At 44.6% G+C, this 24,586-nt stretch overlaps 1 protein-coding gene across 1 annotated transcript in view; it reads left to right on the plus strand.

Annotated features, from left to right (window-relative positions):
• RTCB (RNA 2',3'-cyclic phosphate and 5'-OH ligase) overlaps window positions 1-11,083 on the plus strand; it is an 11,464-nt gene extending 381 nt beyond the window's left edge. Inside the window, exons 2-12 of the mRNA XM_010182365.1 lie at window positions 224-302; window positions 997-1,064; window positions 2,730-2,829; window positions 4,118-4,274; window positions 4,888-5,044; window positions 6,160-6,319; window positions 7,339-7,514; window positions 8,117-8,305; window positions 8,780-8,890; window positions 9,591-9,710; window positions 10,761-11,083. Coding sequence (XP_010180667.1) covers window positions 224-302; window positions 997-1,064; window positions 2,730-2,829; window positions 4,118-4,274; window positions 4,888-5,044; window positions 6,160-6,319; window positions 7,339-7,514; window positions 8,117-8,305; window positions 8,780-8,890; window positions 9,591-9,710; window positions 10,761-10,868 — 1,425 coding nt within the window. The 3' untranslated portion in view covers window positions 10,869-11,083. The remainder of the gene's footprint in view (window positions 1-223; window positions 303-996; window positions 1,065-2,729; window positions 2,830-4,117; window positions 4,275-4,887; window positions 5,045-6,159; window positions 6,320-7,338; window positions 7,515-8,116; window positions 8,306-8,779; window positions 8,891-9,590; window positions 9,711-10,760) is intronic.
• The last annotated feature ends 13,503 nt before the right edge of the window (window positions 11,084-24,586 follow it).

The raw sequence follows: 24,586 nt of genomic DNA on the forward strand, positions 1-24,586 counted from the left end.
GGTTGGGGACAAGGGATGGAAGGAGAGGGCTCAAACCTCAACTAGGAGCCCTTGGGTGCCTGGTGGGTGAGGGGCAGCCACCCTGAGAGGGCAGGGGTGGGGGAGCAGCCGGGCTAGCCTAGCCTGGCCCGGCCCGGTCCGGCCCAGGGCCTGCCCCTGCCTTGGCAAAGAGCTGGCCGCCGTCCCGGCCCGGTACCGGTCGCCCTGACAGTTCTCCCCGCAGGTGGAAGGAGTTTTCTACGTGAACGACCCCCTGGAGAAGCTGATGTTCGAGGAGCTGCGCAATGCCTGCCGCGGAGGAGGTGCGTCCGACGGCCGGGAGCGGCCCTGCGACCCAACCTGGGGAGGTCTTCACACGCTGCCTCGGAGCCCTCTTCTGGGCGCCTGAGTTCACACCACACTGTCCGTGGGCTCTGAAGGGACCAGGGTGTAGCACGGGCAGGCCCAGTGCACGTCCTAGCTGGCAAGTCTGGAGAGGCAGCACACAGGAACTGGTTTTCTTGCCTTGAGTTTTCATGCCTGGCCAGCCACTGCGGCCTGGTGAGCAGCACAGGGGTGCACCTGCAGCTGCAGCATGTCCCTGTGCCTAAATCATATGGGGGGGGCACAGCCTTGCCGGCTGTCCTCACTGCTCTGGAGAGTTCCCTGAATGCCTACTTTCAGAGTTTACTTTGGTGAGTGCTGTAGCCCAGGCCTGTCTGCTCCATGTGGGGCTAGAGTACAAGGCTGGATCCAAATCTGGCAGCTGGGCTGGTGGTAACATCCTCCTGTTGTTAGCACAGGTTAGTCTGCACTGGTACAAACACAGCAGAGGGAGGATTTTAGAGTAATATCTCATTTAATGAAACTGCAGATTGTGCATAATGCTAGAGGCTTAGAATCCTTAGTGGCGCTGGTTCCTGATTCACCAGCATTTTGAGCAACCTCTTTAGAAAGTGCTTCATTGTGATTACCATGGTAAATTATCATATTTTTTACATCTTTCTTTTCTTTGAGGTGCGGGTGGCTTTTTGCCTGCTATGAAACAGATTGGTAATGTGGCTGCGTTACCTGGCATTGTTCATGTGAGTAGCTCCTATAAAGAGTTGCACTTTTTTTCTTCCTGTTTCCCAGTGATTATTGCCATCCAAATGGGAGCTCCATTGTGAGAAGGGGTATGGACGGAAGTTCTCAGTCTCTGTATTAGGAACTTTGCTCTGAGTAAGAAGTGCTTGCAAGGGCAGGCTGTAAAACTGAGTTATCAGAAGGAGAAGTATCCACTTAATTGGCTGCCTTTTGATGTGAAGCTTTTTTGGCGTTGCTTTATGCTGTTTCAGTTTGCTTGAGCCATCTTTCCTCCACTGCTCGTATTGTCTGTTCGTTGTTTGTGAGTTGCCTCTGCTGACATGGAATGCATGGAGAAGTGAGGAGAGGTGATATTAATGCCTGTATTATTGTTGTTGCCCTAATGTTGGTAGCAAGCCTTCCCATGCATTCAACCCTTCTTTCTCTCACCCCGTGTATTTTTGGAAGTGAAGCATCAGATATGATGATGTAGAAGGAAAATACTAGGCTGTTTCTCTTGGTGACTTGGCAAAAGTTTTGAATTTCTGGGTGTAATGAAAGGCAGCCCATCGTGCTGTTAAAATGCCTTAGTGATCAACCAAAAAGTGTGTAAGGTAGAATAGTAGCAACCTGTTAAAGTGGGAATTTTGGCTGGTAGCTCATAGGAGAGATGTTGATCATCTGTCTGTTCAAATCTTCACATTTTTATTTTTTTTTTCCAAACCAAGAGATTTGGTGATGGCAAGGGGAGGTAGAAGCAGCGCACAATCCCACTGAAAAATACTCTTCTTTTTAATGTGTGATAACAGTTTTAACACATGTTGAAGAGTTCCAATTTCTAATAATTTTCTTGGTGTTTCAGGCTTGCTTTTATGGTTACTTAAATAGATTATGGAGTCCTAATTGAGGTATCCTAATCCAAACCTGCTGGGCTAAATATACCTTGAACTTACAGAGTTGTGTAGAAGCACATGCCTGCTTTCTTTAATTAATATTTTTTTTAAAAGGCTGCAATAAATGGTATTATTAAAATGATACAGCTCCTATCCTATATGGATATCATCCTAAAGGGATGACATTTTCCTGCCTGTAGGATGGAGTCTTTGATCACTGTTCAGTGATACAGCTAAGAAGGGGAAATGCCGACTGGTTTATGATTCCCCTCCATAGCACTGAACTCTTCCCTTGCTACATTTACAGTATTTAAATACTGCAGATGTCTCTAGATGGAACTTGGTAAAGACAAACTCATCTTCACTCATATGTCTCTGCTTTGTGCAGAGACAATAAGCTATTCCCTGTGCAAGTTTTGAATGCAGGGGCTCTTGAGTCCAAGAAATGCTATGTTACAATTCAGTTTGAGACGACAATTCCTACATTTAGGTGTTTAAGCTCCTCTTAAGTTTTCTTGAGATATGGTTGATGGAGCCAAGGGGGCTACCCAGCTGACAAGCCACTGGATGTTCGCTTCAGAGCGAGATCAACTGCTCTCTGCTTTCTTTGTCTGTTACTCAGGTAACTGTAGGAGTTTAGATATTTACCTGAAATTGTATGTGTACTCCATCTTCATCTGAACGTCCATTCTCTTTTGGTATACTTTGTAAATGTGACAACCACTGTCTCAAGGCAAAGCACAACATGCAGCAGTTTCATAAAACATTAAAGTTTCCTTTATTCTCTTTCAGAGATCAATAGGCCTTCCAGATGTCCATTCTGGCTATGGGTTTGCCATTGGCAACATGGCTGCCTTTGATATGAATGATCCTGAAGCAGTGGTGTCACCAGGTAAGGTTACTTTAAGGCTGACTTAACCTGCCCTGAGAAATGCCTGTGGTGGCATAAAAACACTTTTTGAAATGGCAAGTCTTTATAGCACTTTATATGCAGAACCAGAGCAAAAAATATGTGAAGTATAGGGAATTAAGAGGCGCTTAATTCTTGCACTCAAAATCTGTATTCTTTATAGAGCAGGTGGTTACACTGGAAACATCTAAACAGGACAGAGAGAATTGCCTTTGTGTTTTTTGGCTTGGGCTCATGCTATCCCTTGGTTTCGAAGGGAGTTTGAACTTGAGTTTTGCCAGACTGATAAAGAATTGACTTTTTTTCTTTGAGCAGTGTTTGAAAACGTCTTTTGAGATTCTTTCTACACTTTATTAAAAACGTGACCTTGAAGTATTTGTCTTTAATAAACACTTGAGTCTTTAGTTACTAATGGTCTGGAGATGCTCTTGTGCTTATACGTGTTTTTCGTATTTCAGGTTGGCTCTGGGCAGTTGTAGTGTTCCTGATTGACTCAAACCCAAAATCTCCTGGTCTGGTATCCCCCTGTTAACTATTAACGCTAGTTAATACCAACACCTTCACTAGTAAAGGTGGCATGATTTTACACTAGGCCTTGCCCTGGAGTGTTTATATTTATTGAATACTAAGTTGAGGGTTAAGTACTTTATTAAATACTAAGAGTTAAGCAAAACAGTAAGCACTGAAGCTTAGTATTCCTTATAATTATTTATCACTTGTCAAAACTACTTCTTATTTATCCTAGTGAGGATTCACATAGGACTTGCTTTCCAGGACTTGCTTTCAAGAATATCTTACATCAGTGAGTCATGCTATGATCTGTCACTTTTCTTCTGACCTTAGGCAGGAGGACAGGAATACCCTCTCTACTTTCTTTGGACAGTCTATTTTGTAGTTTTGTTTACTTCTCTTTGTATACTTGTTGAAGCAACTTTGTAAACACAGAGTTCTGTAGGCAATTGTACAGCTATGTCTGTAGAGCTTACGCTCAAGACTGAAAAATGTTGGGGTTTTTTAAGAGTTTTGAAGTTTTCCTTTGCAAGACTACATTTTTGGCTGTTTTGAAATCTGAGGCTTCATGTAAATCTATTAAATTGAAGCTTAATGCAGTTCTGCTTTTTTCCTAGTATTGTGTCAGAAAGAATGTGTAAGATCACAGCATTCAGTACATACTCCCTGTCAGCAGGGACACTGATTTAAGAATATTCAGCATGTGCTCACCATCAGCACACTTTCTGTATTAACTCCATGGCTTTTTCTATGCTTCTAGGTGGTGTCGGATTTGACATCAACTGCGGTGTTCGCTTACTGCGTACAAATTTGGATGAAAGTGATGTGCAACCTGTGAAGGAGCAGCTTGCCCAGGCTATGTTTGACCACATTCCTGTTGGTGTTGGCTCCAAGGGTGTCATCCCCATGAATGCCAAGTAAGGGAAAGACTTTGTGCACACATCACTAGAGGGGACATCTTTGGTGTTTATTTCGGTGAAGGACTCATCAGTGCTAGACTTTAAAAAAGAAAAAGTAATTCTAAAACTCTTTCCATTCTTTCTACACTTGTGCTTCACCAAGAGGATTGGCAAAATCATTAACAAGCAGTCACTTGTTTCTTCCACATTTTAAAACGCTGAAATGACTAAAGGTTCTTGAAAGGTTCTCACTTACCCATGCAGAAAAATTCCATGAATGTCAAGGTAGTTTTGGAAAGGGATGAGAGAGAAAGTAGGGTTATCCCCACACAACAAGGAGGAAAAAGTAATGACCTATCTAATGTTAATATATTTGTAGAGCTTGATTTTAATGAAGTATTAAGAAGTTGGGCTTATTATTAGGGGAGTTCGGAGCTGATCATAAAATCATAGAATAATTTAGGTCAGATGGGGTCTCTTGAGATCATCTCATCCAACTGCCTGCACAAAAGAGGGCTAACTCTGAAGGTGGGTCTAATGACAGAGTTACATGAGGTCGCTCAGGGCCATATCCAGTGGAGTTTTGAGGATTTCTAAGGATAACACTTATGTAGGTCTTTATTAATTGCAGGGATTTGGAAGAGGCACTAGAGATGGGTGTGGACTGGTCTCTCCGGGAAGGCTATGCCTGGGCAGAAGACAAGGAGCACTGTGAGGAATATGGGAGGATGCTGCAGGCTGACCCCAACAAGGTCTCCTCAAGAGCAAAGAAGAGAGGTCTGCCTCAGGTAATATTACGTTTCAGGAGGAGTGTGAGTGCTCCCAGGATTCAAATGTAAAGATTAGAGGATAGTTATCTAATTCTGTATTTTTTCTTAAAACTATGCCTAGCATTTGTGAGCAGGAGGAAAGTTGAGGTGGTGAGGCTGTTTCTGAATAATTCTTGATAGAACTGGAACAGAGGGAAACAATATAAATACTGGGCATACCCAAGGTCCTTGTTAAATGATGAGAGAGTGATGGCCACATCTGGTACTAGAATTCATGTTTGGTGGCATTTCCCCATCCAGATGTAATTCTGTTCTTAAAAGGCAGGCAAGTCATTCTGTAACTTTATTCCTTGTTTACTTAGCAAGTTCATAGCAGGGCAAGGAAGGATATCATAATAAATGGAACTAGCTCAGAACTTCAAATTGCAGTTCAAGGGTTGGATTTCTTTTCTATAAATAGTATCTCATTGCTCTGGGTGGAATACTTTTGAGATAGCTATACTAACGCTGCCATTTCTAAAGCTTTCTTTTCTATTACTTTGTGAGTTTTGTGAATTGGGCCGCTGCAAAAGAATATAGCGTTTTAACCTTAAATGGTTTTATGTCTTCAGTTTTCACATTCGCCTTGCAAATAAGTAATCATCTGATATGGACTTGCAAAAATTGTGGCTTGGAAATTTAATATCTTGCTTTAATCTGCTGAAAGGTTTTACGCACCTAATTAACGGGATGTAACTTCCTTGTGGAGTTACAACGAAGTATAAGGCTATATACTTGCCTTGCCTATACGAATTGAAGATGAATTCTCAATACTCGCTACTTTTCCCATCTTTCAACAAGGCCTAAGAAAGTTGGAAAAAAGTGGCAGCACAGTCTGTAGATCCTAATCCTTTTATTTAATTGCAGTCTTGTTCCAACAGTAAAAATAGTTATAAATCTGAACAACGATGAAGTGATGATGGCACTGTGTTCTACTTCCTTTCAGTTTGTATAGAAATTTTTTTTTCCTGGTAAAGCTTTTCTAAAAACAAAAACTTGCTGTAGCAATTTGCTCTTTTGCTAGTATTCCCATATTCTGTGCTCCCAGAGGCTGGTTTAGTAGCACTGTCTGATCTGTGTGTTGTGGTTGGCAGCTGGGGACCCTGGGAGCCGGAAATCATTACGCCGAGATCCAGGTTGTGGATGACATTTACAATGAATATGCTGCCAGGAAGATGGGCATCGACCACAAAGGGCAGGTGTGCGTGATGATCCACAGTGGCAGCAGAGGTCTGGGCCACCAGGTTGCAACAGGTACGAGCTGACTGGCATAGGTACCCAGAGTGAAGCAAACTCCTCAGCATGGTCTTGTCATCAACAGTAAACTCCAGCACCAAATGGCATTTCTCACAGTGTAATTTCAGAGTTTATTCTGAGTTGTCTTGACAAGGCTTGCCTTCACGTTTGTCTGCTTGATCTCATTCTTATTTTCAAGCCTGTTAGCAATGTTAAGTTTAAAACCAATGTGCTAATTGTCTTTGGTCATGCTACTGATCTTGCTATTATGCATCCACACGATGATTGGGTGAGAGATGGCAGGCTCATGCTGGAACAGGGGCAATTCCAATTAGATACTAGGATTTTTTATTGTTTTAACGATTAAAGTGGTCAAATGCTAGAACAGGTTGCTTCACGAGGTGATGGATCCAGCATCCTTGTAGATACTCAAGACTTGACTGAATAAGACCCTGAGCAACATGATCTAGCTGGAGTTACTTTGAGCAAATGACAGGACTACACAACTTCCAGAAATCCTTTCCAAACTAAATTATATTAAGATCAAGAGAGGATGGAGATTTTCACTGAATTCTCTGTCTGGTTGAGGTTCTGTCTTTATATCTATTTGCTTAGGACAGTGAGTCCATAATCTCTGGTATAACAGAGGCAGGCTTTCCTGCAGTAGAAAAAGAAAAGTTTAAATTCTTGGGTCGCAAAAATGTCTTTACTGATAATTTTTTGTTTTGAACCCAAGTGAAGTGCTCAAATTATTAGAATTTATCACTAGACTGAACTGCTTTTGTCTAAATGAAGAAGTCTTTCTGGTACACCTGAACCTCCTAGCTGTTCTTTCTAAAAATAGTCCTGTGGGGTGCTGTTTACAAATATTTGATGATGTTCTGCTACAGATTCACTTTTGCATTTGAAAAGAAGCTGTAGGTTTGACCATTGGACAAGTGTTCAGTTTTAGAATATAAGTTATAGACCACTGTGTTAATCTCGCACATTGAAACAAAATTAAGAAGTCACTTAGACGTACCGTGTTTATTTCACAGATGCATTAGTGGCTATGGAAAAAGCTATGAAACGAGACAAAATCATAGTGAATGATCGCCAGCTGGCATGTGCCAGGATTGCCTCCGCAGAGGGACAGGATTACTTGAAGGGAATGGCAGCTGCTGGAAACTATGCATGGGTCAACCGTTCTTCTATGACTTTTCTAACAAGACAGGTAGGAGCAGAATTGTCTCTAATGCAAATAATTTGGTACACATCTCCTGTTTTATCCTAAACATATGGAACACAGAGTAGCTGCAGTACTGAATGTAATTTTCATTTTTGTACTTCTTAAACTGTGTTTTCTGGAGAGACTTACACAAAGCTGCAGTCATGGCAATCCATCTAAAACCTCTCAACATCACTGGATTGTACTTGCAGAAGACACTTAGGCAATATTATTGAAAATGCCTTGAACTGGAAGAAGAGGATACAAGCAGATTGTTTTTACACTGCTGAAGGCATCTTTTCAGAGATCCACAATTTGTCTAGCTGCTATCTGATAGAATTCCAGCATTGTAACTGCCAGTGGGCAGATAAACAATCTAGACAGTCCAGATCTGTCACACTCAGCACTGTTACATTCAATTTCATTGTGACTGAATTTGACTGAAGTTTCTTACCTGCTATACCAAGCATTGAGGTCACTGATCTATCAGCAAGAACACTTTTTCTAACAAATTTGTTCCTTTTATTTCCTAAAAAAGTTGTAAATCTTTCACATGTACGCAGCAGTTACCTTCTTGTATTTCACATCCTGATTTGCTCTCTTTTTAGGCCTTTGCCAAAGTCTTCAACACAACCCCAGATGACCTTGATATGCATGTTATCTATGATGTGTCTCACAACATTGCCAAAGTGGAGCAACATGTGGTGGATGGAAAGGAGCGGACTCTGCTGGTGCACAGAAAGGGATCAACCAGGGCCTTCCCTCCTCATCATCCTCTTATCGCTGTTGATTATCAAGTAAGTTGAGCTGTGGGAGAAGGAAATCAGAAGATAATTCTGGATTAATCAGACAGTTTTAGGGTCCCTAACAGAGATATAAATATTGCGAGTTTGTTTTCTGAAGTAACAGCACGGGAGCCCTAGTGGGATGGCAATATTCTGCTTGTCTGCGTGTTGAGCTCCCTCTTCTGCTCCACATGCACAATAGTTGGAAGATCACAAAGGGAAAGAAATGTTTAATACCTAGGGCAGGTTTCAGCCATTTGCCTTTTCTGTGTGTTGGGCACAAGTCTTTTGATCTGCTCATCTACATCTTTCAGTGCAGTTAGTTCTCCAGAATCCTTGATACCAGGCACTCGAGGCAAGCAGGGATGCTCTGAGGGAACATGAACCTGGCCTTCTTTTCTGGAGATGTGGTTCCTCTCAGACTTTTATTAAGAATGAGTTTTTTAGTTTTTTTCTCAGTGAATTAATACTTGTTTGCGTCTACAGCTGACTGGGCAGCCTGTTTTGATCGGTGGGACTATGGGCACCTGTAGCTATGTTCTTACTGGCACAGAGCAAGGCATGACTGAGACCTTCGGAACTACTTGCCATGGAGCTGTAAGTCAAAAAGTCATTTCAGGAGGGGATTGGAATGGGACTGTCATCCAGAGAACAAGGTTGCTCAAGGGTTTTCCAAGTGTGTGATTCATCTGTTGGTCATACAAGCAGAGAGTAGCCTTGCTACCATAATCCAAGCCCAAGATGACTGCAGACTAAAGTCCTCTTTGTCTCTTACTGTAGTTTTGACTACTCCTGCAGAAAATTTAGGGGATGCTTCTTTAAACAAGGCAAAGGTTAGGATGAAGATGTGGAGAATTAGTTCCTTTTACCAAATTCTGATATCTCTGAGCTAACAAGAAGGATTAACTGTGCTGAGGCTGTCCATATAAAACTAAGTACTTAGAATAAGGTGTTTTCTCTCCTGTTACTTACAGTGTGAGACAAGGATGATCGAGGAAGAGAAGTAGCTTCCAGTAAAACTCTTGAGCACTGTCTGACAAGTTGTTTGGGTATAAAGACACTTGTAGATGTGTGTGTTACACACATGAAACTTCCCTAGCCATCATACCAGAAGTGGGATTTTGCAGGAACCCATCACCTAAAGTCTAAATTAATTTCCTGTTTTCTGGCTTACTGTGGTCTGTGCCTTCAGCCATTCTATGTTTGCTTGTAATGTAATCATGTTTTTCTTTAATAAGAAAGACTTCTGCTTTTCTAAACCGCCACAAAAAATACAACTAACAAAACTGTTCTCTAGGGTCGTGCACTGTCTCGAGCCAAATCTCGACGTAACTTGGACTTCCAGGATGTATTGGACAAGCTGGCTGACATGGGCATTGCCATCCGTGTTGCTTCTCCCAAACTGGTCATGGAAGAAGTAAGTTTAATACTTCATTATCTGAGAGGGAAAAGAGTGCCTTGCTCCTTGGCTGAATGACCCTCCCTGACTTGATTCTTTGCAGTGCTCTAAATATACAGCTTCTGTGATTCCCGATAGAGTTATCCAATTTTTTGGAAAATAATGTGAAGTATTCCTTGTCCCTAAAATCCTGGTGAAAGAGGAGATACCTGTTTGACAGGTTTGGGCAGGGGTATGTTTTTTTCCTCTTCTATCTGGCAATAGGGATAATTACTGTCAACCCTGAGAAGTCTTTGTGCGAGCATCACAAAAGTTACATTTTACAGATTTTTTTCATGAATAATGTTCTCTCAGCTTTAAAGTTACTTTACACTGCAGCTGTGATGTAGATTATTAGCAGTGTACCAGAGATCTGCCTCTTTTAAGATAAATTTCTGTATTTGCTCAGGAAGAAGAGAACTTTGAATGGCTAAAAAACTTTGAATATTATGACTCCCAGTTCTTCTGCATGACAGAATGTCTTTTCGGTTCACCTCGTAGCAGCATGTTAATCATTTGAAACTATGCTGTTAGGGATATGGGTGGTGGTGTACAAACATGTCGATTGCATTAAATTCTCTATTCAAGAGCAGCTTCCTTGTCAGGATGCTAGAGGGGGAAGCTCTAGAATTCAACCCCGATTCTGTCACTAAGGGGCAGTGAAGATAGATCTTAAAGGCTACCTTTAAGGAGGAAGTTAATGACTTCCTGCCAGGTAATGAGGCTTGACATTCTCACACAGTGGTAGACTGGATCATCTGAGAATATAGAGAAAGCTGAACCAAAATAACTAGTGTTTTCTTTGAAATTTGGCTGTACAAATAAGCTTTCACTATGTGTCTCATAGATTTCTTAGATATATAAGGTGACCAGATTATCAATATATTCACCTCCTTCTACCCTCAATTTATAGGATTCTGTTTCTGCAAAGAGAAGAGGGGATATCAAAAACCTATATCTAACTTCCTGTGACTTCGGGTTGTTTATATTTGGTCTTTTTTTTTTTTCTCTCCTCTCTTCTTCCTCCAGGCACCGGAGTCTTACAAGAATGTGACAGATGTGGTTAACACCTGCCACGCAGCTGGCATCAGCAAGAAAGCCATTAAACTGAGACCTATTGCTGTTATAAAAGGCTAGGAACTGACAAGGCAACAGAAATGCACCAACATCTCCAGACCTTACAGAAAACTGACTAGAACCATCATCTTTCCACACCTCTTGGACTCTGTAGGATGCTCATATATCACATCCTTGTTCTGGAAACACAGCAGTTGAGGATACCCCATAAGTAATGCCCCCTTCCCCTTCCTAGTTGTTATATGCTGTTCTTTTCTTGGGAGGAAAGGGCAAAGAAATAAGGAAGTCTTGGTTTTTATATGCAACCCTCCCCCATTTGCCAGTTGATTCCACAGGCAGGACTTCAGACTTGCCTGAGTTGTCACTAATTGCTGTGCCTGAAGACCACCTCCATCAGGAAAGATGCCGTATGAACCAGACCTGCTGTCTCCACACCTGAGTGCCTGGAGCTCTTTCTGCATATAGAAGTACTCTGATAGGCAGGTTATAACGCTTCTGGGCAGGGAGAGGTTGCTCTGTTTGCAGATACCTTTATGCATAGCCTAGCCTATATTGTTGCATGTTTTGTGGCAATTGGGTGAGAAATCTGGAGTTGGGAGTGGTCTCCCACTTGGGTTGAGAGGGCCCAGCAAAGCCTGAGAGACAGTCCTCCCCTCTTTCCCCACCCTCTCCCATTTAAGACTGCACCTGGTGTACTTGGCTCAGTACAAGTAGGTGTTCCTCAGCCTCGTGGATATGCTAGTAGGACTGAGTATGTTGCTTTGAGTGGCTTTGTTTGCCCAGTAAAAGTTGTGGCTTAACAACTTACAGATGTGCTAATCCAAGATTCTGCAAAGTCCTAAGCATGTAGAAGTTGGATTGGATAATACTGCTCACTGTATCCTGCAGCTCTAATTTAAGGGCGTCCAATTGCAGAGTCAGGCTCAGAATGATGTCATTTCTGATAGTTCTTTTACGTTCATTAACCAAGACTGGAGGGGAAGCTGACCATCCCCACTGGGTCACTTTGGGGATTACAAATAAAATGGGAAGATGGAGACTACAGTGTGTCTGTGTCGTGTTCATTCTGTGGCTAAAATGTCGGTTGTCTGCTTTTTAGTACATATGCCAGCTTGAAACCCATCACATTTTGGGACTTCAGCTAACAAATCTTGCAAAGATGGCAGAATTTCTTGCAGGATACAAGAGAAGGGCAGTGCAGTGCTGTTTGCTCAACTTGGTCATAACAAGAGTGGGGTAGCTGCAATTTTGTCTTTTTCTGGGCCTGCTGAGCCCACCTCAATGGATGTGGGATGGAGCTTGCCTGTAAGCCTCCGTGCAGACACAAGAGGGCGGCTGGAGGAAAAGAAATCCTCAAAGCAAGAGTGGAGCCCTGCCAGGGACTCGTGTAACAGGAGCAGATAGTGATTGATGGGCTCGAGTGCCTTTTGGTGAAACATCCCTTTAAGTTTAGGATCTAAGCTGAAACATGTTGATCTCAGGAGGCATAATGGCATTTTACTGTCTTGATCACTTTGTGCTTATTGGTTTCTTAAGTTCAAATACTTAAGAACTTAAGTTTAACTTAATAATTAAGTTCAATTTGGTGCAGGTTCAGAAGCAGCACATGCAGTCGTAGTCACTGCTGTGAGTCCTTGTGGGTTTTGTGTTTTCCCCTGCTTTCTCCAATGGCCTTGTTCCAGATTGCCATCTCTGAGGTCTGAGACACACTTACCGAATTTCAAACAAAAATCATTTCACTTAGAAATGTGAACTAGCCTCCAGTGACTGAAAGACAAATTGTTGGTCTCAAATTCTCTGCAGAAGTGCATGTTCCATGCACAAGTTTGTCTATAAATACTCCCGACTCTCTGATGTGGAATGCAAGGAAACCCTTGAAACATTCGTATTTAAAGATAAAGAAGCATTTCTCAAACGCCATTCACCTTTCAAATTTACGTACCACTGCTGTAAGAGACAAATTTCGGTTTTTTACAAGAAGCAGAAATCCTGTGTACCATGGAGGTGCTCTCATGTGTATGCCTTAGTTTTCCAATCAGCAGTGTTTATGTATTAGCATTCAAGAATGCAAGAAATGCTGTCAATTTTGGTTTCCTGTTGCAAAGTTAGTACTAGTTTTGGTTCTGTTGTGCTGTATGGAGGAGAGTGCCTGTTTCCTAACCGCTTAAAAAAGTAAAAATACAAGATGTCTCTCAGATCTTTGTTTAAACCTGGATATTTTTCTAATTCAAGTCTGTGTTGGTTTTTTTTCTTCAGACAGGGCTGTCCACTAGCTTTTTTAAATCTGCATTTTAAAAAATAATTTAAAAAATTAGTAGGTAGGGAAGGCACGCAGTATTAAAATCCATGTCCTGAAATACAGGTGGATCTGCAGAAGCATTTTGACGACACCAAAGAGCCACTGTGGTTATTGAACCATCTCTGCTTCTATGGAAGGTTACTGAGAACTTTGGTGAATGATTGTTAGGGTCTTTTGTTCTTCACTTCTTTGGTGGGAAACCACAGGTAGGAGATTCAGGTCTACACCACACCCCTGGAGCTGTCTCACACCTCTGTCCAACTGCAGGCACTCGTCTATTCCCTGCCTAAGGGTAGTTGATTCATCTGTATGATGACCTGCAGCAGGTTTGCTGGCCTCGGGGCTTGCACAGAGTGTTTGCTTTAAGCCTGCCTTCAGCCAGTGCAATAAAACCAGGCCTTGGATGCAGGGTTTTTAGTGAGAACAATGAGCTTGCTGCGTTTATCTTACTCTGCTTGAGAACAAGATTTTTTAACTTACAGATTGGACCTCCCAGAACAGAGCTCCTGCCTCTGGGAAGCAGAAGGTATCATCTCCAGTGGTGGCTTCAGTGGCACCTTCCTTCTCTCTGTGCTTGCCCTGTGGCTTGCTGCAGTGACTGATGCTGTGCAGTGACAGCGAGCACAGGCGACTGTTTCCTCCCTTGCCAGGAACTGACTGCTCACAGTGTGCTCAGAGGCTTATGCAGGTGCTGTTCCCATCACTGTTAGCACAGCATTAAATAGTGAACAGAAAAGCACTTTGGGTTTTTGGTGGTGGGCTCAGCCCCTGGGTTGTGAGAGAGCACCCCTAGGAAGGCAGTTCCTTCAGGTGGTGTTGCCAAGGGGGAAACTCATGCTTCATTTGCCATAATGGGTGGCAGAACTGGGGTGCAGCTGACGGCCTTCTCCTCTTTGACTTGGTTAAGCGTGGTGGACGCCAGGGCTCCCCAACTTCCCTAACTCAGCTGCCACCAAGGGAAACCAAGACCCAGCAAGGTACACGCTTGCGGTGCTATCTGCTGTGATGTATTTGTGCTGCATCGCTTACCCCACTGTTTGGGAACCCAATGCCTAACCTACATCACGTTTATCACCATCCTAAGTCTCTTGGGAGACTTTGCTCTGCTCTATCTTTCCTCTTCCTGCTTTAAACACGACTCCACACACACCCCCCGCTTCCTCCGCTGCTGGTGGTCCAGGGCTGGTGTTCTGGCCCAGGAGGAACAAGTGATCTCTGACACATCTCTGGCGCAGGCACCCCCAGGCCTCTCCTCCGCTCTCCTTTGTTCCTCTCAAACATAAACACACTTAACTGGCCTCTTCTCTTCTCCCTCCACCCCCCACTCTTCAAAGCCACCAGACAAAGCAATATCCCTCCTGCAACATGTGCCAACACGCTCCCTTCCTCGCAGGAGGAAGGCTTCAATTAAGCAGCGGGCCCTGCCTGTACCTGGCACTTGCTTTGCTCCTGAGCCCTGTCCCAGCGTGAGGGGTTTTGGTCCCCAGCAGCTCTGGTTTTCTGCCTGGAGAGGTAGCAGTGGGAGGCGTATGGCAGCAAAGTGGAAGGTCTGCAGCTCCCCAGCCAGGGTGATACTGGGTGCAGGTGCTTTGTCCCCTGCACTGTGGGAGGGGAAGGAAGATGGTAACCTCCTGACACGCCCAAAACACGGATAATTATGTGGTTTATGGTGGGGTGTTATTTTGTTTTGGTTTTTTTTTTAATTGCAATATGTAACAGGATGGTGGGGGTCATTCCCTGCAGCGAGGGGGAGCAGAGAACAGAAAAGCCCCCAGATCCCCCAGGCAGATGTGTAACTCGGCCTCCTTGGTCACGGACTGAGTGATCCCCAGCCTCAGCTGCTGCTGCTGGCTTTTGTGGTGCTAAGCACACCCCCATCTTACCATGCCCTCATTCCCAAAGCATGAGAGACTGCTTTGGTTCACGTTGTATATAAAGTTCAGAAACCAAAATAATCACTAAGTCTTAATTGGAGAGATTAGGACCAGGAAAGGGAAATGGAGTCATCTGCCAGCACTTAATCTAACATTTACTAGCTTAGCAGAAGACATGCAGGGGCTGGGCTGCCCTTTCTTAGACACTGAGGTGTTTGAGTCAGCCCTGTGATGGAGTCTGTTCCTAAAAAGAGCAGCCTGGATTTGCTATTCCCCCTATTCCCCACCCTAGCAACCTGCTTTCCACTTAGGCTCAGCTTTGCCCAGCAGGTGGTTGGAAAGGGGGGAAGCATTTTCCTTCTTTCTCTTCTCCCTCAGTGCCTGCGGAAACTGAGGCATTGACACCTTTTTTCCCCGCCCCGTGCAAATTTTGTCTGGCATCGGGGAGATGAAGTTGGAGCCCAGGCTCTTCCCCTCTCTGTGCTCAGCCTCAGTGAGCTGCCGATGTGGAGTGAAAGTCAAGTATGTCGGGCTTTTGGCTCTTACCTGTGAAGTCCAAACCTGGGGAACCTGTTCCCCTGCCACGTGTCAGGAGGGGAAGGAGAAATAGATGGGGAGAGGGCCCCCCATGGGCTCCCAAGAGAGGTGCAGCTCCCGCAGGGGAAGATGTGGCAGTGGGTGTGTGCGATAAGGCCCAAGCCCTGATGCATTAGAGCAGCAGCTCATTACCTGAGTCAATTAAGTGGTGGGAGGTTATCAAACCTGAGCATGCTTGTAGGGAAGAGCCGCCCAGGGCAAACAGCAGGCTGCCAGCAGCTATGAATATACACACTCGAGGAAAAGACATTTGGGGTTTATGACAAAATTTAATGGGGGGAGGAGTGAGATTGAAAGCAAGCAAACACAGTACTTGAAATACGGATGAGAGTCTGGGTCTCTGAACACTGCCCAGCCTGCAGTGCGTGCAGGATTGCATACAGCTTGGCCTTACCTTTTGTATGTCAACGCGAGCACCCAAGCATGCTTCTGCACCAAATTGTTGCTCTTGCCCCACAGGGCAGAGGGAAGACTTTGACCAGCCACCAAAACCTCCCCAGGCCCTGTAGGCAGCAGCATCACCCTGTGGCAAGCAACCATGAGCCCTTAGGGTTACAGCAGTTCCGTCTCAGGGTAATAGCACCATGCTTCATTTCTGTTTCAGTCCCCAGGTAGCAGGCTCCAGGTTGTACTGCCAAAAAAAACCCCACCCAAAATCCATAACTTTTTATTGCTATTTTTGCAGTTTCAGGCAGAAGGAAAAGGTGGGTTTCCCAGCTGGAGGAGTGCCTTGCTGATAAATAATGTGATTACCCAGCTCTTGGCTTTTAAGAGTTGTAACCTGTTTGCACTTTTAATCTTTTTTTTAAAAAAAGGCAAGCTGGTTGTTTTATTTTTTACTAACACTTATTATTGTTGGGCTATAAATTTGTGACATTCACAGACAAGTAATCAAGCTTTAAAATCATGCGTAGATTGATCAGTTCCTCCACTGTTTCCCTGCCAAATCCTTAACCACTTCTTGGATGAAGAAGAAAAAGTATCACACTAAATTATTTTTTCCCTGGAGGGTATTTCTACTGTAGCTGTCTCTAAAGGGATTTTTCTCCATTCACCTCTAACAGGAGTGGTTTTTATCAAGCAGATACGGAAAATTGTGACAAGCACTTTCTTCATTTTGTTTTTGTTTTTGTTTTTGTTTTTGTTTTTGTTTTTCTTAGTATTTTGAGTATTTTCTTCTCCATTTTGAGTGTTTTGAGTATCTTGAGCCTAGCCCAGAAAGGACTTTGTCCACCTCTTTCCCAACATAAGCCTGTGCAAGTCTGCAGAGCCAGAGCTCCTCTGTGATGAGGGGACTGAGCCCTGGGGTAGAGGGAAAACTTCTCCACCTGTGGACACCTCTTTCCCAATCTGAGACGTGAGGCTGTGCTGGCAGGAGGGTGCCTTCAGGTGCAGGCAGGGCTGTGCAGGCAGTACTGGGCCCTCTTCTCCCCTTGAGCCCACAAAGCCCCGTAGTGGCATCTCCGTAGTGCAGAACCACCATCCTTTCCACCCCCCCCCCAAAAGAAGGGGTGCACATACAGCAGCCAGCTGGGCCACAGAGGGGCAAGCAGGGAGGGAGAGATCCCTGCTCACAGGAACATGGCGTGCCAGGAGCTGCACACTGCTCTGGAGAGGATTTGTTCCTCTTGGTCCTCCAGTCCCTCCCCTCCTCAGTCCCAGGGCTGCAGATGACCTGAGCAAGGCCTCCGAAAAATTCCTGTAGTTCAGGAGACACACAGGCTTCTGGCTGCTCCTCTTGCCAGAGCCCTGTGAGCTCTTCCATTAATGGTCAGTGGATAAGGCAGAAGTTTTATCTTGATTGAGAAACATGAAGCCTTGTTTATGAGACAAATACTCGTTTCCTTGTCTCTTAGACAGGAATTCAAACTATTTGATGATTATCAATAGCAGCCAAGAGCACCATTGCTGTCTCCTTTCCTCCCTGCTCCTCTGGCAGAAAGCTAATCCTCAGTCACAGACTGGTTCCTGGAGAGAAAAGTTTGGTGCAAGGCTGAGGCATTCAGGTACATCTCCAGAGAGCAGCTTTCAGTGCTCTGATCCACCAAGGCCTTGTCCAGCCTGTACCATATCACTTCAGCTTCCCATGTCTTGGTGCCCTATCTGCAAACAGGGATAAAAATCACTTACGTACTCTCACTTTTTATCAGTCTTTCCTATTTAAGTACCAAGCTCTGATTCAGTGAGCATCTCCTTTTGTGCATATGAGCACTGCTGAGCACAGCAGTACCTCTCTGTGGAGTCTGGACCCAGCTGTCCTGTGCTCAGCACCAGCCCTATATGTCAGGTTGCTCGTGGGGGTGTTTGAGTCCCACTGTCTCCATCATGAGGAGGATGAAGACACAACTTCTCATTCCCAGCATACAAAGCCCTGCTGAGCAGCCCTGTCTAGGTACAGCCTTGACTTCTCTTTGCAAAAGGAGATGAGAGTACGAGACCAAGCTGAAGCTAGTGGAGGGGCGAGACATGGACAAGAAGTGCTAAGAGGGCAGCCTCGGAGACCAGAATTGCTCTCTGCATGCAATGCTCAGGAGCTGACCAAGCTGCTGGGAAAAGGAGGTGCCCTGCTGAGCATCCAGGCTCTGCTGCTGCCCAAAGAAACAGCCATGATGCAAGTAAACGAGTAAGGGAAAAACAAGAGCTTGTAACTGAGTTAGCCCTAATATTAATGCCAACTGCAGAGGCAGGGAAGTCTTCTAGAGATCTTCCCACCATACTTCTACAAGCCTGTACATACCTCTACAAGCAGTGACTAGTGCTGCTTGGAGCATGAGATTCAGGAATAGGGGCTGGGGCGATCCTGGAGGATTTGAGTCCTCCTTTATTTAGACTCTGGACATGTTCTAGGTGTGAAGCAAGTTAATGAGGTTTTCTGACATCTTCAGTTATGCAGACAGCCCAGCAAAGGCTCCTGGAGGACTTGTCCTAAGTGTCCCAGTTTTAGGCCAGAACTAGCCCAGCTCCCTTTGCACAAAGCAGCTTTAAGCAGAGAGGTTTCCACCAGTGGCCTAAACCAGCTTCCTCTAGCTATCCTCCCAGTGAAGTCAGTTTTCCAGGGCAAGCTGGGGTGCCATGGAGTGGTATTCCTCCAGCAGATTTTTCTTTGCTGATAAAGCATATTTGGCTCATGTAGACTTCATGTCAGATTCATCAAGGTGTTTAGTTGGGAAGGTGGAAAAAGAGGATGGACTGGGGAAGGGACAGTGTTTGACTGACATTTTCAATGGGAAACAGTTCAGTAATGTGTATCAGCATGCAGGGTTTGTTTCACTCTACTTCATGAAGGACTTTAAAAAAATCCAGAGATCAAACCAAAATGCTGCACTTCAGGGAAGGAAATATTGAAGGGAGGCCTTTGGTTCCAGTGGGAAAACAAAACAAAAATAAAACCCTTGTAGATCAACCGGAAATGATTTTCTTCTTCAGCTACTCTTGTTTGCCAGGGAAATGAGATATTAATATGGTACCTTAAGGAGTGAAGAGCCCTGAGGCCTCCCCAGCCCCGAGTCAGCCATGATGCGAGGGCAAGCAGCCATATCTGCCATCGCCACAGCACACAGGGCCCCTCACACCAGTGTCCCCTTAGCTCTGCCCTCATTGCCCCTCATCTGCCCTCATTGCCCCCCGCTTGCATCCAGCTTCCTCCCAGCACAGGGGAAGGCCCGACCTCCATGGCACTGCCGGGGATGAAAGGCTGGATTCAGTTTGTTTTGTGTTCGATGCACGTTTCACAACACCCCAGTGGACCCACCTCCCCCCCTCCCTGTCTTTGGTGACTCAGCCAAAGAATTTTAATCTCTGTGGTCTGTCTGTAGTTGTAAAATATAATACCAATAGAGTTGGGCTTGTTTATCCCGAAGCCATGAAACCGTTGTCAGAAGAAATTGATATGCACTACTGGGGGGGGGGGAAGTGCTGCTGCTGGGGAGGATTTGACTTGAAGACAGCACTTCAAATGAAAATTTCCCTGTTTGAAGTGGATACGTTTTTCATCTCTGCGCCTTTCTTTTCTTTTACATTGCCAGAGTGAGGACTCGCAGGGTCTGTTTGTGTGAGGATTAGCTCCTCTCGTCTGCAGCAGGTTTCCACCACTGGGCCACAGGTGCCCTCACTGCTTGTGGGAGCCCTGGAGAAATGGAGGCTTGGAGTGAAGGGGTTTATGCAGCCTGGTCTGGGAAGCTCCTTAGCCCCTGCCCTGCCACCCATCTGCAAGCCAGGAGCCCTCCACATCTGACCAGTGCTGGGCACAAGGGATCTGCCCACGTAAACACTGAGCGTATCCTAGGCACTCCAGATCAAATCATAGAGCCTTTCCCTTCCTTCAGAGACATCTGAAGCCTAAAAGAAGATCAAACATGTAAATTTGAACTGAGATTAATTATACATTTGCAACTGGAGGGGAAAAAAGTAAGAAGCCATTAAGATTTGTCTGCATTAACTATGCCCGTTGGGGTGTTTCTTTGTCTTTGCATGTGATGATACTTCATGAGATACCAGATCTGGTTCCACCAGATCTCTGGAAAAGCCTTAGAGGCTTCAGGAAACTCTGCAAATGCATTTCAGGAGGAGGCAGACAAGAAGGGAAGTGTCGGCACCGCTTCCTTGGAGCACTGGAGGAGCCTTTGTTGAGTGGCTGGAGGCTACTTCTCAGCTCCCCGATTTCAAACAGGTATAATTATCACCTGGATAAGGTTCAGGACTTGGGAGGGAGCTGCCAGGTCTTTCATGAGGGGTAAGTTTGTCCCACTGAATTTAAGATTAAAAAAAAAAAAAAGAAGGATATGATTTAACCATGTAGGTGTTGTCTCACATCCATAATGTGCCAGGTAGAATATACTCCTAGTGCTGTCTGATAGCCTGTCTTGTACACGCTTTCCCTTTGGAACATCTATGTTGTAATGTTTATATATATATAACCTGGCTGATACAAAGAGGCACTGTAAATTTCCCTATAAAACCTATTCTCCAAAGAGCTCCATCCCAAGGCATCTCAGAAAAAAACAGCATCTGATCTTGTGGTGATCTCACTGACTCTCCAAAGCTTTTGAGCTTTTTTACTCTGCCTTAAAAACTGCCTTTTCTTAAACTTCTCCAAATAAATTCTAAGTTAAATGGATTTCCAGTCACACTTTTCATTGTGTGAATGCCTTAAACCTTCAACTCTGCCATGTCACAATCCTAATCATTGCGATCAAGTCACTGTCAATATTTGAGCATAAGCTTGTGGACTCTGTTCTCAGTATTAAAAGTTAAGGCTATCTGAAAAGGATAGGAGAAAAGTAAAATCAAAGCTGACTCCATTTTGCAGGCATGGTTCAATACAAATAACCCATTTTTACAGTTTTTTCAACTGTACTCTTTTGAACTGAAAATGGCCTTCAGCATTATTTACAGAATAAACATATTCTTCTCTGTAAAACTTATTTCAAGTATAAAATAAAATATATCATCCTGATGATTCCTGGACACAGGTTGTGCTGCCATTGTCATGCCAGAGTGACACATTACACCAGACACCTTTCTGCCCTGCCACACACTCCAAGACCTCAGTCCCCAAATCTGGTGCCTGCCATAGTTGGTGCTCTGTGGCATTCACCCCATGCATATCTGTGCCCACACCTACATGATGGATTTGGTTACTGAACTCTTACTTTATCTCTTGCAATTAAGGACCGTGAAGAAAACTCATCAGTGACTTTCTTAGAGGTGCTCTTCTTACTCCATGCTTCAACCATGGGAAGTCTGGCCACAGACCCCACTTTAGACCTCTTGGGGAAAAAAAAACCTGAGACTGAATGCGCTCTTAGTGCCAGTGGACCCACATGGATGAAACTTTGTGATCCTTTCCCAACACGTCAACAGTCTCCTTTAACTCAATCTAAACTCTTCTTTTCCAACCATTCCTGTCCAGTTTCTCTCTGCAGAAGAGAGAGCCTCTGATACCCATCACTCCACATACACGATAACTATATTAGATATTGCAGCAATTACTAGGCGATGAAATTACCTAAACTGTGACTTTTTCATCAAAGATGCAAATGTGAAATGTGCTCTTTAAGATAATGATCTCAAGTAAAATTCCAGTAAAGTTTGCAAAAAATAACCAATGGTAAAGAAGTTTTACAAAAAATAAATTTAAAAATGTTTAAACGCAACATTCTTTTCAATCACAAAGCCAACATATTTCATCCAACTCTGAAAACACTGACCATCCCTACTGCAGAGCACTTCAGCCATTGCATGATGATGGCATTGCCATTGTTTTTCTTACCCTTTCAACTCAAACTCCCACAACACATGCAGCTACAACTTGGCGCCCTTATGAAACTCGCTTTTAGTAAAAATCAAACCAGCTGGTAACTGAATGAGCTTCTCAGACAGGGTACTATAAACAGTATTTAATAACTTTATGCTTTATGGGCTTGTTAACGTAAATGGAACTTTTGAAGCTTTCATAGCGCTACAAAATGCAAAACTACAGAGCCAACTACACATAAACAGAGGCAAATGCTTCGCACATGTACAGCATGTCATGCTGTAGATGCTCAGCTTTGATATGTCTTAGCAGGCCCCTCAGGATGTGCTGCCACCACTTACATGGGCCATTGCCCCTACGAACCCAGGGTGCAGCATTACCCAGCCACGTTTGGTGTGTATTGCTGGGGCTGCAGCGCTGAGGGAGGTGACAGTGAAACTGGGCAGGGCTTTTCATGGCTTTTTGCCTGGCTCCAGCAATGGCTTGCACTAGTCAGCAGTAGGGTGCTGATGGCAAGAAGGATGCCCAGTAATCTCATTTATCCGTAAGCACAGGGGACTCGAGCACTTCCACTCACAGAAGGGGACAAACAGCCCAGTGAGCTCATGGTAGTGCCACCACTGCAGCCAGCTCCTGGTAAAGTGGTATAGGGGCAGCCCAGTGATATTTTCCAATGAGATGGGGCAGGATCTACTGGTGTCCCCAGCACAGAGGCAAGAGGAGGGCCATGCTGTTTTAGAAACAGAGGGAAAACCCGAGGCTGAAGTAATCTGGGTTTATCACTCAACTCCTGAGGCAGGTGGGCTTGGCACTGTAATCATCACCTCTGCTCCCCAGCCAGAGCACAGCCTGCTCACAACTGCACAGCACTTTGATAAGAAATATGCTTGGAGGTATTTTGCGATGATGAACAACAAAAGACGAAGGAGAAGTGATGGTAGGCAGATAAATGTGGCGTGTCTGTGGTGCAGGCAGACACTATCATGCAAATGCTGTGGTCTCAGCCATTTTTACACAATGGCTGGTGGTAAAATCCCATTGATTCTTCTTTTCTGATGGGGATTTCCCCCCCCCCCCATTTAAATTTTGCTTGCTAAGCAGTTTCCTGCCCACCTCCAGCCTAGCTGCTGCAAGGCACATCCATCTTCATCAAGGGCTGCACGTAGTATGATCAACAGAGAGGTGTTAGGAAGAAAGGATGCTAAAATCAGGCTGCTGTATGAGAAGGACACAAAATACACAGCCAGAACATGCCCTTATACCCTTACCTCTGCAGCCAGAGCTACAGAGGCAGGAGGAGAGAAAAATGATGGGGATTAATGGCGAATGGCAAAACGTAAAGAAAGTGGGCATTGTCATCATGATGTAAACCTATGTCCACCTTCTGAAAAACACGAGCAGCAGGGAACAGACCTTCCTATAGTCCTCAGCTATTCTGTTTTGCTCCTTCAGATTGAGGCCCACTCTGTAGTTCAGCCCCAGCCTGCCCCACCTCTCACTTCTGCCTCGTGACAGGGACAGCAGATGCAGCTGATCGTGGCCAAGCTTGCGAAGGATGCCTGAAGTAAGCAAAGCCTCAAGAGGCAAAGCTGAGTTCTCCCTAAACTCATGGCACCCCTGGGCTAAAAATGCAAAGCCAGCCCTCAGTGAAGTGGGCAGGAGCACTCCTCCCTCCCAGTGGAGGAGGAGAAGTATGCTGGAGGAAGGAGGAAAGCACTTTAAATGGTGCAAACCCACACTGGCTGGTGGAGAGGCCAGGGAGGGAGTTATGGCTCTCTCCAGCCCTGCCTATGGCCCCCTAAGTCCTGGTCCATGAAAGTCACTGCTTTGCTTGCTCTCATTAGCATTTCTGCTATGCAAAATCTCACAGTCTTTTTAAGTCTTCATGGGATTTGCCTGCAAATATATGATTTTTTTTTTTCAGGAATTAATCCTCCTCAAAGGTGTCATATCTAATTTGTTCCTATTTCCCTTGTTTCAGTCATGCAGCTGATTTGATGTCAAACAGCGTGCCACGCGTCAAAACCACTTCATTTTCTCCCTTCTCTCTGCCATCCTTCCTCTTTTTCACATGCACAAGCACCACAACATACATTTCACTTTTGTACATCTGGCTTAATTCATTTACACATTACACAGTTTATTATCAGTTTCATTCATTAAGCACCAGTGAGCTTTAACATCTCTGGGTGTGGGGACCCACACATCACCTCCCCATCAGTGTTCCCCTGGGATAAATCCTCTGCAGCTGAGCGTGGGACTTCTTCGATGCTTCTTAAATTTAAAAGGCTACATCAAGAGTGCAGCCCAATATAGCGTAATGCTGGCAGTAAAGCAAATACATTAAAAGCTGTGAAAATTCCAGTTATTTGTAACTACTTGTTCTCTTTGTGATCTCCATGCAGATGGAAGAGATTCGTTAGGATTCAGTGCTGACAGCTGACAGCCCCAGAACACAAAAACCTGCTGTATACACCCAGAATCACACTACATCATTATAAAATCATGGAGACAAGCAAGATGCTTTGTAAGCAGCATGGCAAATGCAGCTTGGCTTGGATTTGTGTTATACTCTCCCAGGCTTCACTGCCCACTACCTTCCCATTTTCAACCCTTCAGCCTCTCACAGTCTGTTCATTCAGCTTGCCCTTCCCAAATCCCAAACTCCCTCAAAATACTCATATTTTCATCCCCTGACACTAGTAGAACAGGCAAGAGGCAGCACATTATCCTAGCATAAGGCACACATTCC

The sequence above is a fragment of the Mesitornis unicolor genome, unplaced genomic scaffold (genome assembly GCF_000695765.1).
Source record: "Mesitornis unicolor isolate BGI_N332 unplaced genomic scaffold, ASM69576v1 scaffold14394, whole genome shotgun sequence".
NCBI lineage: Eukaryota > Metazoa > Chordata > Aves > Mesitornithiformes > Mesitornithidae > Mesitornis > Mesitornis unicolor.